Source organism: Telmatherina bonti, assembly GCF_933228915.1.
Source record: "Telmatherina bonti genome assembly, chromosome: 6".
Lineage (NCBI taxonomy): Eukaryota > Metazoa > Chordata > Actinopteri > Atheriniformes > Telmatherinidae > Telmatherina > Telmatherina bonti.
Window position 1 is genome coordinate 18,683,141 of NC_136624.1, and position 17,596 is coordinate 18,700,736.

The 17,596-nt window shown below is 36.2% G+C and overlaps 2 protein-coding genes across 2 annotated transcripts; both read right to left on the minus strand.

Annotated features, from left to right (window-relative positions):
* Positions 1 to 1,829: 1,829 nt before the first annotated feature.
* On the minus strand, positions 1,830 to 10,994 carry LOC306757255 (deoxyribonuclease-1-like). The gene is made up of 9 exons (XM_079242250.1): positions 10,934 to 10,994; positions 10,023 to 10,108; positions 5,692 to 5,786; positions 5,347 to 5,433; positions 4,698 to 4,810; positions 3,428 to 3,540; positions 2,589 to 2,743; positions 2,326 to 2,422; positions 1,830 to 2,192 (listed from the first exon to the last, which is right to left on the minus strand). The coding sequence occupies exons 2-9, from the start codon at positions 10,101 to 10,103 to the stop codon at positions 2,061 to 2,063; spliced, it is 873 nt and encodes a 290-aa protein (XP_079098376.1). The 5' UTR covers positions 10,104 to 10,108; positions 10,934 to 10,994; the 3' UTR covers positions 1,830 to 2,060.
* A 1,091-nt stretch (positions 10,995 to 12,085) lies between these two features.
* On the minus strand, positions 12,086 to 17,570 carry sec13 (SEC13 homolog, nuclear pore and COPII coat complex component). The gene is made up of 9 exons (XM_079242479.1): positions 17,451 to 17,570; positions 17,215 to 17,259; positions 16,778 to 16,893; positions 15,970 to 16,121; positions 15,134 to 15,267; positions 14,863 to 14,996; positions 14,402 to 14,522; positions 13,868 to 14,014; positions 12,086 to 13,359 (listed from the first exon to the last, which is right to left on the minus strand). The coding sequence occupies exons 1-9, from the start codon at positions 17,451 to 17,453 to the stop codon at positions 13,249 to 13,251; spliced, it is 963 nt and encodes a 320-aa protein (XP_079098605.1). The 5' UTR covers positions 17,454 to 17,570; the 3' UTR covers positions 12,086 to 13,248.
* Positions 17,571 to 17,596: the final 26 nt, after the last annotated feature.

The following is a 17,596-nucleotide window of genomic DNA, read 5'->3' on the forward strand; positions in this document are numbered from 1 at the left end:
ACATTTCTTATTGTTATGCAAGTAGACATCAATCTAAGAATAAATTCAGTGTAGCCTCTTGATACCATTTCAGTGACTTGTTAAACTAAAAAAAAAAAAAAAAAAATTGGGCAGCAAATTAGTTGATCCATTTAAATGGTTGGACAACCAGAACCCATTTTGTATGAAAGGGATATCATGCTTGCAGAAGTTGCAGACTGCCCCTTTATTGTTTTAGTTTTCAGTGTGGTTGGGTAGAAGTTAACAAAATAGAAACAGAATTTAGACTTCAAGTCAAACTGCCTTTTCTCCACCACTGCAGCCCCAAAACAACAAAAAATTGAATTCAGCATTTCAACTCAAATTAGTTCCAGTTTACAAGCTTATATTAACTTAAAGTAATAACTGAACTCTATAGTAATCATTAAAAATGAGAAATTTTATGGTTTCATAGTAGATTTTGAAATGAAAATAAAAAGAATTCTATTCCAGCTACTCTTTTTTCAGATACTGACTGATTCCTTAATAAAGTAGTTGATTAAGTAGTTGAATAAGGCGAAGAAAGGAAAATTCTCACCTGCTCAGTTGAAACGCACAAAGTGAAAAAGGTGCAGTGTCTGGTATGTCGACAGAGACCGAAGCTAAACTCTGTAGTAAACAGAATGTCTGTCAAACTGGAAGGAAGGGCTTTGTGTGCCAGAAGCACACAGACATACCAGCCAGAACACGCCAAGCAGTCCCGTCAACTGCAGGAAATCTTTTAAGGGTTTTCTCCAAGTAGTCATCTTTTAAACATACAATTGGTGACACATTTGTTAGAAGTTGTGAAAATAAAACTTTAAGTTTAGTAAGACTATTAACCTAATGTTAGCATGAAGCTATGTAGCAGTGTTAAGCTATGTTAATTTCATTTACTGTACATAGCACACTTAGTACTACCCCAGTTGCCAAAAGGCTGTTCAGTCTAGTTTAAGATTCACTAGATACGTTTTGAGATAATATGGAGAAACAGTATCATATTTAGCTTTTCCCGGGTGTTTTGGGACCAGACATCAAATCAGGGGATCAAGACGTTGAATCTGAAAATATATGAAAGAATGTTCAGAAAGTACTTCAAGTTACTTAGTGCGAACTAAACTTAAACTTACTCACCTTTATGTGGACCTTTTTGAAAATATTTCCACTTTATTATTCCGTTTATTGATGAAAAATGTTTTATTTCTCATGTTCTTCTAAACTGACCACAAGTGTGGGAGTGTGTGTTAGAGAATGGAACACAATCATTTCTTTTCTTAGTATATCATCCCCCAGATAGTCTTGCTCACCCTCCCAAAAACCCCTTTCACTCCCCAAATACAAAAGTCTGGTTCAGTCACTGGTTGAGAGTTAAGGCATGGTTGCCATGGAGGATGCTTGGATCATGTTGCTTGTTGGTTGTGTTCCTCAGGTGGGGTGGAATATTTCAGGAGAACCAGAATATTATGGGAAGGTAAAGCATGAATGAAGAGGCCCAAAATGTTTTTTTTACCAGCAAGTGACGAAAACCTGAAAAACATTGCAGACTGACCTCTCTCAATGTTATCAGTCCCGATGTCCAGCATGTTTGTTAATCCATTTTAAAGGCTGAGTTTGCCTTTGTGGTGTCATTGAACACAGTGTAATGTGTATGTGTGCTCATTCTGTTAGGTATCTGAGGTGACGGAGACAGAGCCCTGGCCATTGCTGACCCTGGCCATTGTTTAGAAAGTTGCTCCTGTCCATCAGGTTTTTAAGGTGCTGTGCCTTTTCAGTGCATATCAGACATGAAACACTCCCGATCATCTCATAAAAAAGGGAACTCAAAGTGATGAGTAAGCTGTCTATTGAAACACAAGAACATTTTTTCAAGTTATTTCCATCTTTGACTGATTGTTGCTTTGACTTCAAAAAGTTTACTAAATGGTCTAACAGATATACAGCAAGACCCTCACAGAGCTTCAGTACACAGTTAAGATTAAAGAGAGACTTTCAGAGTAAATTGTGTTGAGCTTCTAAAATAGCAATCTGGTGAAAACTTGAGACATTTTATGCCAATGTTTGTCCTAACGTCTTCTTTTTGTTGGCTTCTTGGATGCAGCTGGCTGTTGTCGCTTTCTTTTTACTGCTGTTTTGGCCACAGTTTCATCGGCCTTCAGTTCTACCTCCACGGGGTAATGGTCGCTGATGCTGAGAGCCTTGTAAAGCAAAGAAAGTTGCATGTTAAATCTCCACTTCAATTCTGTCCTTCAGAACACATCATTTAACAAAGTTTAATCATTTCAGCCACATATAGTTTCCATCTGTTTTATAAATAAAAGTCAAGCTCACCTCTTCATCAGTGAGCTTGAATGCTGTCTGGAAGTTGAATGAATTGGCGGACCTGGGGACGACGGCGTCCTTCATGGTGTCTCCATACACCACGATCCTGTGTGCGGAAGATTATAACAGTGAGCTTATTCATCTTTAATAATGCATACCGCAGAGATGGTTGATTTCTATGATTAATACAGTAATAAAGAGAAAGCAATAATATCAAATAGGATAAAAAAAAAAAAAAAAAACTTTAATAACAAAGTTAATGTATGTATCACCTGTCGTAGGTGTGGTCATTGTTGTTGCTAGCTGTGGTGTCAACATCATCGCCTATCAGCCAGTGGAAAAGTGCAGAGTAGATACGGATGCTTTCCTTCTTCTTTTGGGAGAGGTATCTCCCGTCTGCATTGAAGTCCCCTAAAACCATAATGTTCTGTCAAAGAAATAGAAACAATGAGTGTTGTGCACTATTTTAGGGATAAGTATGCAGTGTTAAGTTCTTCTCCAACGTAATGATTTATGTTTACAGCTGAGTCTCACCAGAAAAGATGTATTTGCATTGATGTATTTGTCCACTTTTCAGGCAAGTGATACCATTCATGACTATAAACTGTTAGATAGTAATCTATTCCCAATTTATTGTTTTTATATGTCACAATGAGTCAACACTCCAACGCTACAATAATCAGTACAGTGTAATGTCTGCAAGAATCTTCTAACTCTTAACCCTAAAATAAGGACGCAACTTATCATAAATGTTGCACTTTTAATTCCTAAACCTAAGTATGAATGCAGTATGGAAAGTATGAAAGGTGGCTACAAAAAACAGTAAAAGGCTTGCAGACTTATCTGCCTTGGTGGTACAAAAAAAAAAAAAAAAAAAATCTATGGCAAGAAACTTGTATGCGTGTTTCACTTCATCACAAATGACATTAAAATTTATGTCAGGACAGAAAGCTAAAGATCAGATTCTTTTTGTTTTGAGTTACTTTAGTCATCAACATTGTTAAACTGTTGGAAAAGCTGCTTAACTTACTAAATTAGTCATAAATAACTTTTTTTTTTTTTTTTTTTTTTTTTTAACTTTTCACATTTTTACTTTTCTCATAACACTTACATCAGTTTCCCACTTCTTCCTGACATGCTCCACCACGTCATAAAGCTCATCCAGCTCTTTCTGTGCATCCCCTGGCTTGGTGTGGACTGGAATCAGGACCAGGTCTTTCAAAACTGGTGCAGTGCACAAGTACAGAAAACAGAAACCTTAATACACAGCACACACTGACATATTCACAGATATAAAACGTAAATAATGTTCTAGAAACTCCTTCTATGCAGTACGATTAATTCAACATAACACTGTGAGTCTTGTACCTTTTCAGTATAAACTATTTCTAATAAGTACAAGGAGGCAGGATGAAACAATCAGCATTAATATTACAACATGCTAATTTTCTATGTAATCCTGTAACCATGATGAAAAATTGGGGAATTGTATGCCGTGTTTTATGATCAGATCACCCCCTCATCTTTCCAGTGTGAGCTTGTAATTTTGTTGTGATGTCCCTTACAACATTAAACCAGATATAATAAATTTATAAAAAAAACTACATACCTCCCCCAAACCTTTAACAAAAAGATACATTGTGATGCAAAAATTGATAGCCCAACTGAGCTGATCTCAAAAGTTCTAGAGATTATTTTCCATGTTTTGAGCAAGTCCACTTTTAATCCTACAATTAAAGAGTGAAAAACTAACATAATAGTCATGTATACATGCAGATTCCTCAGATGACTGGAGCTATCTGCTTGCTTGTATCAGTTAATTGGCTCACATTTATCAGCCTATTGAGGCCTGATATTTCAGAAAGGCCACATGATGAAAACACTTTAGCATTACTCCTCAAATCTGTCAGGGTCACTGGTGGCTCTAAACAAATGCAAAAGAATCAGATGATTAATGTTCACAAACCAGCTGACGTTAAAAAGTTGGCAAAAGTGGCAATTTTCTCATTGTGACTTGGTGATTAACAGGGATGGTGGAATAAGATCTAATCTACTAGGTAGGTGCTAAGGTAAATCATACTCCCCTTTTACAGCACAAGACCCTCAGGAATACCTTGCAGAGCCTGGAGGGGGAAGGGTGGGTGGGATGACATACTGCTTTAATGTACAGTCAAAACTGTAGACATATTACTTTCATGGAAAATAATGAATTCATTGGTTTCCTTGGCTTGGCCTTTTTTTTTTTTTTTTTTTAATTGGCTGGTATGATTACCAAATGGATCACAATGAACTGGCACCATACAAATAAAGCTAAATTGAATTGAACTATGTTGTGGGCTAAAATCTGAATTGCTACTTAAAACATGTGGAACAGCACAAACCTGTGGTGGGACAGCTGAAGCGCAGGATGAAGGGTTCTCTGGCAAAGGCATCCTCATCTCCAACTTGATTGTCTTCATACTGCCGATAGTCTTTTAGTTTCACCTCGTCCTCTCTGAGACACACACATAGTGACAGGGAGTTGGTATGAGTATTGCATGAATTACACACACTAGATAACAGCAGAACACTCAGTTTTTTTCTTTTTTTCTTTTTTTTCTTTTTTATTTGATTTATTCAGCACTTTAAAATAAAAATAATATTGAAAAATAAACAAAATGAGCAAAACTGCAGCCTTTGACATGCTGTTGGATTTGATGCAAGTCATATGTGGGGACTTACATTATGCATCATAGGTGGTGGAGGGGTAGAAGTAAAATAAGTTATAAGAGCATCCGTTCCAAGAAAACTAAACAATTACAGCAGAAGTAGCACATATACAGAATATAATGTTTAAAAAACACATACAATTGAGTCCTTTTTATTCCACTCTACTCAGGTCAGCCATTAACTTTTGTTTTAGTCCAAAAGATAAAAATGTCTGTTCCTCAGTTTTGTGCCATGGTATCTGATCACCCATTGATTGTGAGATGTTTTATACAATGGCAGATGCAAACAGCACCTTTATGTAATGTTTATGTAATGTCTTACCTGTAGAAGCAAACATACTGCTCCTTGTAGGATTGTCGTCCCAGTTGGTTGCTGGCAATCATGGTGTAGGGATGTTGTCTGTTTTTCCTGAGCAAAAAAGGACAGTCTGTTTAATTGGTGAGAAACGTATTTAATCTTATTTAAACAGGTTATAAATATCCATCACGTTATGCTTCATGTATTTATTTCTGTCACTAAACTAGTCAAGCTCCTTAAAATGTTTTTAATCTTTGTTGTAATAATATAAGTTGCAAAATGATTACTGTGGATTTTTTTCTTAAAAAATAAAAACAAAAACAAAACGTTTGTTTCTTTCTAAACCAACGTTTGATGCTTTACACTCACCCAGTGTTGTTAAGCTTTTCTTTCAGCAGTTCCATGGCTTTGCCACTTTTATCCACCACCTCCAGTATCACCACCACACTGTACCGAGAAATAATCTGAGAGAACAGTAACATCTGCATGATTAAAAAATACGTACCATTTCATCATTATGTTATTATACGATTGTTTAATGATTAAAAAGATGATACGACTTCTTAAAACTGAAGCAGTTTCAAATAAGGAAAAGTTAAAACTGTAAAATATAATTAGACAAACTTTAGACATTTACACGCTGTTTTTCACTGAATGCAGTGTTTGCTCTTTTCTTGTATCTATACTCTATATCATATCAGATCACATGCTGGAAAAACTCTGGTGAAAAAAAAACACATGACCTCCTGAGCTTCTGTACAAACACAATTATAAATGCATGGTTGGATAAAAAAAAAAATTGCTTGTACGTCCACCTCTACAAGATAACTCCTGATTTAGAATAATTTTAGCCTATTTTTAATGTATTCTATTAATAGAAGTATAAATAGTGAATATTTCAAGTATAAACACACTTAAAGTCGATCATTTTACCAGACTTTCCTTTAATTTTATCTAGTTTAACACAACTTATATATTTTAAAATGTGTTGTTTAAGTATTTATTGTTGTCCATCATACGATTTATTCTTGAAGGCTGGTTCACCTGCTTGGAAGCCCATTAAAGTGGCATATCGAGGCATTGCATGCGTATCTCTATAGAGTCCAGACCAAGCTATAAGATCCTGATCTTGGCTAAGAAGAGGGCTAAAAATGAGTTATAGATGCAGAAGGAGCTGCAAGGTAGCTCTGGCTGTAGAGGCCGGCCAAGTGGTAAAATGCTGCTGGGTTGCCATGGAGAAGGTGTATGATGTTTTCTGACAGACATGAAACAGTCATTCACATCATGATCAGTGATGCATCACAGCACTTCTAGAGAAAGTTTTCTCAAAGTGTTTGACAAATAATTATGTTTATTCTTGTTTTGTTTCATCTAACAACGTGAAACAAAACAAAGAAAGTTTACATTTCAGTAATTTGATTAATGTGTCTTAAAGAAAAGTTCAGAAGCGGATGGCTCAATGAATTTCAGTGAAATTAATAAATTTGTTCTCTCATAAATAAGGCCATAAACATAGTTTAAAAAGAAAATAGTTGCCCACATTAACATTAGAATAACAAAACCCTAGGACTCTTATTTTCTACTTTTTTTTTTTCTACTTTTGGTCACTTGCAAACAAACCAACGCAGTCTGAAGACCAGTCCAGATGACTCTTCATCATTTCATTAATAGATAAATCAAATGATAAAAAGATTCATTCCTGTTCAACCTCTGAGCTGTTTCAGCTTTCACCACAGCATTTGGTTCATTCTACTCTGCAGCGACTATTTAGGAAAAACTAGTCAGCATCTTAATTCAAGATAATATTTAGTCAATTATTTTGCTGGGTTTTGAAACATTGATCGCATGTATCATGTTATTAGACCTCAATTTGTTATAGCAGCCAATACAGCTGATGAGATACACTAGCTGATTTTATGTTGATGAGATTCAAACTGTTTATAAAGAAAGCTGGTGCTTATCACTCCAACATGCTTCTCTTTTTCTTTGCGTGGGCAGAAATTTTGGGTGGTTCGACAATAAATTGTCACAAGACATTAACAGTGCACCGTTATCAAGAATCAGGGGGTGAGTCAGCTTACCCACTGGCTCTTTTAACCTCACTCTCCTCAACTCTGTTAAATCACACGAGCAGCCTTTAATAAAATAATAATAAAAATGACTAACTTGTTGCCTCACAAAAAGGAGGGTTTTGTCAACTGGAATGACTAAGTAGAAAAAAAAACTACATTAATTTTGAGCTTGTGGAACATTTATGAACATGTCAAATCTAATTATAGTGTAGTACCTATCATGTACTAGTACTTGATATGATAAAGTCACCATATATTAGAAAAGACACTTCACATCATCTTTGTTTTACTTTCAAGACACATGATGATTTTAGGTCCACCTATACTTACTGATGGGCTGTTTTTGTTCTTACCGTGGTGTGAGCATGGTTTTACTAAGGAATAATGTCAGACCAACAACCTCTGTCACAGTGCAGCATAAGTCAGCTGTTTTTAAAAACAGGAATGAGAGATAACTGGAGGGAAGTCACAAGACATTACATTGTAATACAAGATAATTCATTTCCATTATTATTCTACATTTTAACATGTAAACTGGATTAGTATCTTCTTAAAATGTTACTTACTCTCTGAAACTATAGTGAAAGGGGATCACTGCTGATATCAAGTCAACATGACATGAGATAATGATTTTCTTTTCTTTAAATTAGATTTTATTTTTCTTAAATAATACAAAACAAGAAGATTAAAGGAAACTAGAATATTTGTGAAGAAATTTAGATGGGCACAAATGCAGCTTCTGCCTGTTCAGATATATATTAATAGATGTAATATGCAGGCATTGTGACACAACAAAGCAGCCGCAGTGTACCTGGAAGGGTAGGTTTAATGACAGTGTTCTGTAAAAACATGCTACCTTGTCAAAACTTGGTAGCGCAGGCTGAATTAAGCACCAGTTTAAAGATCATTAAAGCTTGGGTACGTAATCTTGCTCAGACATTTTTTTTTTACTCTGGGTGAAGTGGTTCCTCCTCGTGATAGTAGTCTATACATTTGCAATCATAAACAATAAGATATATAGTTATAGACCCCTTAGTTGACTGTAAATCTGTAAAAACTCTGACCAATCAAAACGCTCGGGCTGAATTGAAGTTCTTCATTTCTTATATTTCATAAGCTTCTTCACGGCTGAGAAAATGCAGTAAGGATTTCTCCGACCCTGCTCGGTTTATTTGATCCGGTGATCTGGATAACCACCAAAGTAAAATCTGTTCTTCCTTTTCACATTTCCAACAATTCCTGAAAATTTAATTAAAATCCGTCCATAAATTTTTGAGTTATCTTGAACACAAACAGATAAACGTTGGTAAAAACATAACCTCCTTGCTGGAGGTAAGAAAAAACCTTGGATCACACAAGGAGCAAAACCAGAGGGGGAGGAGCCAAGTCATGGTTCCACCTTCAGATCTTACTAGCTCCCCAACATTACCCACCCCAGCTTTAATCCACATATTTGTGGATAAATGATCTTCAAACTAACTGAAGTGTAGTCTTCAGAAAGAAATTCACTGGCAATTAAAACTCAAACTCTGAAGAAATGAATGAATGCAGAATAAATTACACAATCAAAGAATGTCACCCTACAAAGTAGCTATATTTAGGTTGGATGATACAAGAGAGGAGACGAGTGAATGCCGATATTTACATGTAATATGATTATAAAAGAATCAAAATATCTAAAAGAACTTGCAATATACAATTGATATGAATTAGAATATAAATATATAAAGCTTATTTTACAATACGAAAGTCTCACAACACACAGTATATGTGACGCCTGAACAGTCTAAATTGATCCATCAAAGTACGCTACCTGATATATTTATTGAAGGTAGGATGATCCAACTGTTTAAATTTCCTCATAAAAAATGTGCTACCGTATACAGTTGCCTATTTTACTGCCAAATCCCATTAATTTCAGCAGGACTAAATATACATTTCTTTTCAAATTATGTAAACACTTAAATTTAGTAGTTTCAAAAAGTACTGGGTAATCTCAACTATTCCAATCTGCTGGTTTTACATGATGGACAAAATATGATCTAATGTTTTTGACAAGCGCAGTGCTTAATTGTTTGGAAAAAGTGGGTTTTCTCTCTTTTATATTTATTTGAACCTTTCGACTGTTGAAATGCTAAATAATCCACAACTCTTTCTGTTTCCAACAAAACTGTATCCACCACAGTCCTGTCTCGTCTTGTTGCAGCCATTTTTCAAGTCTTCCCTGAAAACATGTCAATTAACACCCACGTTGTTCAAGCATCTGCAGAGACATCATACACCACAAAATGATCGGAATGAGTGTAAACATGGTTACTTCCCTGCCTTCCTTCTTAATCTGATTGAAAATTATTTTGAGGCTGATCGTATCAGCTGTGACGCATTTTTATTCTGATTGAACTTTCAATCGGATTAAAAGGGGTCCATGTAAACATGATTAGTTATTTATTCAGCATAAGTGGATAATGAAACTTTGCCTACCAAAGTTCACCTGGCTAATTAAAAAATTTGTCTCATTATCGATAACATTAAAACTGTCTTAGAACCGGTTTGTTACAAAACCAATGTAATATTAAACAGTCTATCATAAATTATTGTATTTATTGTATAAATAAAGTCAATCAGTACCTTGATGAGATGCTTGCAAACATCCTTGTCTGTGACTTTTTTCATTCCCAGGTTCTTCACGTTGAAGGCTGCTACTTTCATAGTGGCTTCATGGGGAATGAATGAAAAGGATGTGAGAACATTGCTGCTAAAACTAACCAATAACAGAATCCAAAGGTAAACTGAATAGATCAAGTCTTGGAAACAGATATTAGAAAGAAACAGAAAAACTGCTTAGTGAAGACTTTGTGTCGCTGTTCTTCGTACAGTTTGCACTTCTAAAATGAATAAAACATCATGGCAGACAAGGCAGAACAAAAGAAAAAAACTTATCTTTGGTTAAATCTTGTTCATGAAAATATTACAACACTTGCAAACGTTTTACTGTTGGCTCTGCACGCAGAGCTTGCATGACTAGACTTCACTGTAAGTCCCTAACAACGAGTCAGTAATGTTTACATGAGTTATTCAACCCTTAAAAAGATAAGGTAACAGATAATCTAACGCTTTTCAGTTATTGCACAACCAGACACATTTAGCATGACAATGATTTATCAGTAACAAGTTTAATGTTTCACTTTGCAGTGTGGTGGAGTAGAAGAACAACAAAATGAAAACTGAATTTAATGTTCAAGTCAAACTTTCCCACCATGTCACGTCCCCCAAAACCAATCAAATTTGAATTCAGCCGTAAACTTTTTCCAAAAAAAATTGAATTAGTTTAACAGAAGATTTAAAGCAACAACTGAAATGACACCACACACGCCACGCAATGCAACCAAAACTGAAGATTCTGCTTTCATTTTAGCTGATTTTAAAATTAAAGTAAAAAAAAAATCGTTCTATTCCTGGCTATATATTCTGTTAGATATTGACTGATGCAGAATAGTTTTACTTATAAGTAGTTAAATAATGCAGAGGAAAATTCTCACCAGTGCAGCTGAAATGTGCAAAGTAGAAAAGGTGCAACGTCTGATATGTCAGCAAAGACGCTGAAGCTATATTCTGCAGAAAACAGAACAAATATCTAACAGGAAGTATTGGTCACAAAAACCCAGCTATGTGAATAAACACGCCCAGCACCCCTATCTGCAGCAGTAAACACTTCCTGTCTGCAGAACAGCTGAGCCACTTATCCCCTCCTCTATACACAAAACTGTTGATCCAACAACAAACCCTGGGTGAGAAGAAGTGGTAGTGTTCTGGGAAATAACAGAAAGCTCTTGTTGAGTTATAGGATGAAGCTGGAGATGAGGGTCAAGTAGAAAACACCAGTAAGACCAGCAGATTTATGATAATCACCAACCAGTTGAGAAGAACACGGACAGAACCAGCGAGCCGGACTGTTCCTTCAGTAGATTCAACATACAGAGACGTGCTGCTGAAAACATCCTGCTTATCTTCTTTATCAAAAACCGCCACTCCCAGTGTTGCCAGTGCTTCTAGGGTTGTTTTCATTACCAAATCCCCCCCCAGTTTCACCAGCCACTCACCAGGACAGCTGTTAGAACCACGACCACTCAGCTCTCTAGTGTCTTCAACGCCGTTCTGGCTGCTAACTTTACTGTCATTTAAAAGAGAGTTGTTCAGAACAAAAAGTGGGCTCTACAGAAGCAGCACTGAGATGTAGCAGCGATTATTACAGTAGGGAAATACAAGCTCTGCAGCTCATGTCAGTTAAACAAATGAGCCAGTGATGTGAAACGGAAGATCCGGGACTACGTCCTTTCATGTGGAGACAAGGTGGAGTTACAAGTACCAGGGAGTACGTTGGCCAGACTCATGCATCTGTATATCCAGACTGTCCCTCTGTTCTGTTGAAGTTTCAAGTCTCTGTAACTATACGACGCTTAGAGGCGAAACGTGCATAAATATTGACGTGTTGTTTGTAGTGTAAGGATTTGGTTTCTGGTTCACTTCAAGTACTGGAAAGCTTGCAGACATTGAAATTCATATGAAAAAGTGACTGAAGACAATATTTTGGTCTGAATTTGAATTGGGAATGGGCCATACATGTTTCAAGGCAAAGTCATAGTAGAAATAGAGATTTATGAAATAGTAAAACAGAAAAGTTGTCAACCAGTTGGAATCATGTTTAATGGGTAATAACTTTAGAAAAAAACAAAATACCACATTTGATAACATGTTTGGTAAGTAACTGAAAAGGGTTCAATTTGTTTGGCTGTACAGTTTGTAATTTATCTGATGTACTTTTCCAGACTGCCATTAAAAATGTCAGAAAGGCGTAACTTTGACTTTGAAAATAAAAATGCCATTTGAAACCTATATTTAATAGTTTATTGTTGTTAATTAAGCCAGTTTAAAGCCCAAATAAATAGAAACCCTGGATGTTACTGATGACTAAACAAAAACAAATATTTGAACCAGTTACCTTGACATATCCACAGATATTTGTTTTGCAACTTTTCTTATTAAAGACAAAAGGGGAAAAAAAAAAAAGACTATTGTTTTAACATTGACAGTCATTTAATTACATCAAGTATGAAAAACACATCCATGGTTTCTGATTTTACATGTAGAAGATAAAACTCTCATCCAGGGATGCCTTGTCAACAGGTTGAGTTGATTTTACTTCTGGCTGTGGCTGAAATTGATTAAGACAGGTCCAAAATCAATATTATGAAGAGTGAACTCTCAGTAAATAATTTATTCATGTAAGTCTAAACTGAGAAGTTAAATAAATCTCCTCTGACTTGTGTCATCAGTGATGCAAATCAGCGAAAATATTACATGAAACATCAAATGTGGAGAAAACAACAGTTTTGTTTGGAGAACTTTTCAATACTAAGTTTATTTGTTGAAAGTTGAGGGACGGTTGCCATGGAAGATGCTTGGGTCATGAGGGCTGTAAGGGGTTTTCTTTTGTACTGGCGGAGGTGGAATATTTCAGGAGCACCAGAGTATCATGGGAAGGCAGAGCATGAGTCAAGATGCCCAATGTGTCTTATTTGGACCATCAACTGTGACCAAATAAAACCTTTAAATGTGGCAAATAAAATAACAGAGATGGTGGAGTACAATCTTCAGTTTTCTAACCATGTTCATTCTTAAAGACTTATCCTGGAATATGTAGGCTTCAAAAGTATTCCACACTGGAATAACAGATCACAGACTGAGCTCTCTCACTGTCGACAACATTTTGTTTTCAGTCCAAATGTCCAGCATGTGTGTTGTCCTTGTACGGTCATAGGGCACAGTAAAATGTGTATGTATGTTCATATGTGCATCACTGCTCATTCTGTTGGGTATCTGTGATGGTGGAGACGGCGCCCTGGCCTTTGCTGACGTCACTGATGCACGCCCACTGACCATCCACTGACTCCTTCCACAGTGTCACCTAAAAGTAATGAAAAATCAAACCAAGTTTTGAAAGTTGTACAAGTCAACCTTTGGTTGTTATGTCAGAGTGTAAAAGAGAATATTGCTACTAATAAACACCAGAAAAACACAGAGCTCAGACCTCCACCAAGCATCTCATTTCCACTCATATTGTGATTTCCATCTGATGTTATTGTCTGGTATTTTTTGCCAAACACCCTGACCATTTATTGTGGACTTCTATGCCTAGCTACTGACCTATCTTACAATGATTAGAATGAAGAAACAAATAACTAAATAAATAAATAAAATCATGAAAATTTGCCAGGTAGTTTTTGAATAAATTTGCTAAGAGGCAGACTGATAAAAATAACTTCTGAAATTCAACTATCCAACACCACATATAAAAGCTGATCCCAAAAAGATTAATTCTTCTAAAAACACCTTGACATTATTATTATTATTTTTTTGTTTTACTGAATTAGCGACATAAGAATGAGAAAGGTAGCAGCATAAATATCCTTTACCTTGTTGTCTCCACCAGAAACAGCCAGTATATTTCCAGTGATAGACCAGCTGACGTGCCAGACCACATCGTTGAACTTGTGGAGCAATTTGGCCGTCCAGGTGTTGCCTGCAGGGTCATCACATGTCCAGATGAACACACGTCCATCCTTGGAGAAGCACAAAAAACATTTACTTACTTTCTGATGAGAATATTGTGACTTGTACTACTCCAAACTGCATGCAACAAAATAAGATGCATAGTTTTGTTCATTCTGTTATTAAGAAACTGTCAAGAGAACTTACATTCAGGCTCTGTTACAATAATTTACAGTTGTTATTTTAGCTTCTACTTTGATTACTGCACATAAATAATGATGACAGTGGACATTATCTGTGGCTCCATCTAGTGGTACAAATGGAAAATGTCATGAAAAGTTGAGACTCAGTGGTTAAAGATTTAATCTCCTTCAAAAGAACCGAATCATGTATGTTAGAAAAGTCCAGTCTTGGTGTAAGAACACCTTTAAAACCTTTCCAAACCCATCACATCTTACCTGGGAGCAGCTGGCAATGGTACTGGTGGGGAGGCCAATGGAAGGAGCCCACCCAACATCTCTCACCCAATCACTGTGTGCCTCCAACTTCTGGTCCTCCTTCCACTGACCGTCTTCTTCTCTGCAGGCAGGAAAGTGCAATCGGTGACTATTACCTGATCAACTCAGCTACAAGAGCATTTCATTTAACAAAAAATATTTCACTAATTAATTCAGTTCAACTGAATAAATGATATACAACACAAAATCCACCATGTTAGTTTTACATATTAAAATGCGGTATCAATAAAACCTGCTTCAGAAACATCTTGCAGCACTGAACATTACTGATAAGTTGTACTGTGTGGCTGCTTATCAAGTTGGAGCAACTCACAGATTTTACTGTCTGATGATGAAGTCCACTCTTTAAGTAGACCAGCTACTACATATGAGAGTAGATAAATATATAAATAATGACTTACTTCCACAGTTTAACCAGATTGTCACAGCCTCCAGAGACAAAGCGTTTGACATAGTTTGGTTTCTGTCCTGATGGCTGATCAATCAGGCTCCCTGGAATCACCGCAGGAGCCCAGCTCACTGCATTACAGCCAATCTACAGCAAAAAAAGAAATAACACCAACAAAGATAGATAAAATAATCATAATAATAGTAATAAAAAAAACAAGTTTACTGTCTTACTTTTGACAGACATTTCACTGATAAACAAACTAAGCTTTGGGTCTGACTCACAGTGTGTGCATTGCTGATTTTTTTCACGTCCCACTGTTGATCTCCAGTAAAGGTCAGAAGGGAAATTGCTCCATCTGAGCTGCCACAGGCCAGGATTAAACCAAATTCATAGGGACCCCAGCAGACAGAGTTCACTGTAGATACAGAGGAACAGAGTTAATGACGAGATTGATGTCTACAAAAACAGTTTAAAGAATGGTTATAAAACCAATTCATTAAAAGCTGACAAGACAAATGGATCTGTTGGCCAAACTAACAAACTCAAGTCTACAGCAAAATATTAAGATGGCCTGTACAGACAGAGAGAAGAAGACAACAGCTTTCTCCACGTCAGTTTGCATATTGAGATTGATATTAGCAACCACAGACAAGCTTCGTCTTACTTCTAGTTCAATCTTTTAGTTCTTAACATAAATGGCAAAGACAAAAAAGAAACCAAAGATAATATATGTAGAGTTTATATTGATTAAGATACCAAAAATGTTGACTGAAAAAGCTAATTCAAGTATGAGGTCCTAATATAAATATATTTATTATGAAGAATTGAGAGCTTGGATGGTACACTACGGTACACACTACACACCACACTACATGTGGTCAAACTGTACCATTTAATATTAAACAAAAACAAGAAAAGAAACCCTGTAAGAAAGACCCTGTTCTTAAATGTACTCATTTAATAAAATAAATAAAAGATTTATCCAACAACAAAGAATTACCAGAATACTGAGCAACTGGACAATATTTCCAGAGAGTCACCAGCATTTTGGGAGAACAGGAACAAATTTATTTTTTTTAACCTTACTTTCTCCTATGCATCGTGTTCAACAACTGACCTGATGACTCATGGCCAGTGTACTCATACATCTTGTCCCAGGCTCCATTTTCCTCCTTCCAGACGATGACTTTACGGTCATAGGAACAGGAAGCCAGGATGTTGCCGAACATTGGGTGAGCCCATGCTACCTGCCACACCGGGCCTTCATGGCTTAAGAGTACAGAGACACATCTTCATGAAACACCAATAATAAAAATGTAGCTTTTATTCCAAGTCAGAAAACTGTATTACAGCAGAGGCAGAGATAATTGCTCAAGATAGCAGTGTTAGCAATGCTGACCACCAGCTTAGAGCAGTGAATACTTCAGATGCATGATCACTTTTCCCTGGCATTAAAGGAAGAAATGTTTCCACACAGGACATTTGGTTTTAAAATTAAGTCTATAATATTAATGCATTTTGGGATGCAACTGGTCTAACCCATTTGGAGTGACCTGAAATAAACCCTTTATGGAAGTCAGGCACAACAAGATGACATCACTGAAAGTATTTTTTTCATTTATGTTTTGTCTTATCAACTGTTTCTATTCTGCTGGATAAAGGCGATTATGATGACTGTAAATAATAAACTGATTATATTAAATAACTGTAGTCAAATGATTTTGAAAGCATTGTTATAGATCCAACAATACTAAAATTTAAGCTCAGAACATTTAACATAAAAACAATTAATAAAAAATCTCCCCACCAATGCAGAAATAAAACTGTTGTGGAAACAATTTTAACGCATATAAATATTTATTCTATGGAAAGTAATGTCTTTTTCACCCTTTTGTTGTCCCCTAGCCTATCTGCAGATTTCTCACCCTCTGAGATCTGCCACCAGTATCTGTCCTCCGTTCCTGACATCAAAGATCTTGACTGTGCGGTCAGAGGAGCAGGTGGCAAGTCGAGTCCCATAGTAATCCATCTGGGCATCGTGCTGAAAAACAATACGAAACCAAAGTTTTTCTCTTACAGGTTAACATGTAAGTAGGAAAATAAGGTTGAAACTTAAATAAAGCGATTGAATTTAGCTTGTCTTAATATCTGATTCTTTTTAACGCTTTAAAGAGATACATATATGTAGCAAGACTGTAAAATATGCAGAAATTTAAAGTTATACTAATTTGTGGCTATTAGGTGTGACAAATGCCTGTCATTCAAGTATACCAACACCAAATGCTAACGTTAGCTTCAAGCTCCAGTTCATACAAATACATTTAAAAAAAAAAAAAAAAAAAGATAAAACGGGATTACTTACAATCATATCCTCGTGAGAGGTGTCCACTGTGTTAATCACAGAAACCTGTAATCCAAATACCAGAATATCAAACATAAAGACAAATGTTGCACATTAGCAGAGTGGCTATCATTAGCCACTCTGCTAACGAAGTGCTAGCAACTTGATAACGTCAGCAGCTAACAGTAAAGGTTAAATATCACCAGCACTATTTAATAAATGGCCTAATGCTGAAATAAAAAATCAGTATGACTTACCATGACTGATGTTTATTGTTAACTCCTTTCCCTGGTGTCTAAAACGTTTTAACCAGGAACACCAACTATTCCGACGTGGCAACAAGTATCCAAGCCGCTTCTACCGAGTGTCACCACACTTCCTACCGACGGAAACCAGCTAGGGT

Coding starts and splice junctions, on each gene's coding strand:
- LOC306757255 (XM_079242250.1), bottom strand. CDS start 10,103: ATGAAAGTAGCAGCCTTCAACGTGAAGAACCTGGGAATGAAAAAAGTC. Junction 5,434..5,691: donor GAAAAGCTTAACAACACTGG/GTGAGTGTAAAG, acceptor TTTTTTGCTCAG/GAAAAACAGACAACATCCCT. Junction 3,541..4,697: donor CTTCAGCTGTCCCACCACAG/GTTTGTGCTGTT, acceptor GCACTGCACCAG/TTTTGAAAGACCTGGTCCTG.
- sec13 (XM_079242479.1), bottom strand. Junction 14,997..15,133: donor AAATCAGCAATGCACACACT/GTGAGTCAGACC, acceptor TTTTTGCTGTAG/ATTGGCTGTAATGCAGTGAG. Junction 13,360..13,867: donor TTTCTGGTGGAGACAACAAG/GTAAAGGATATT, acceptor CATTACTTTTAG/GTGACACTGTGGAAGGAGTC.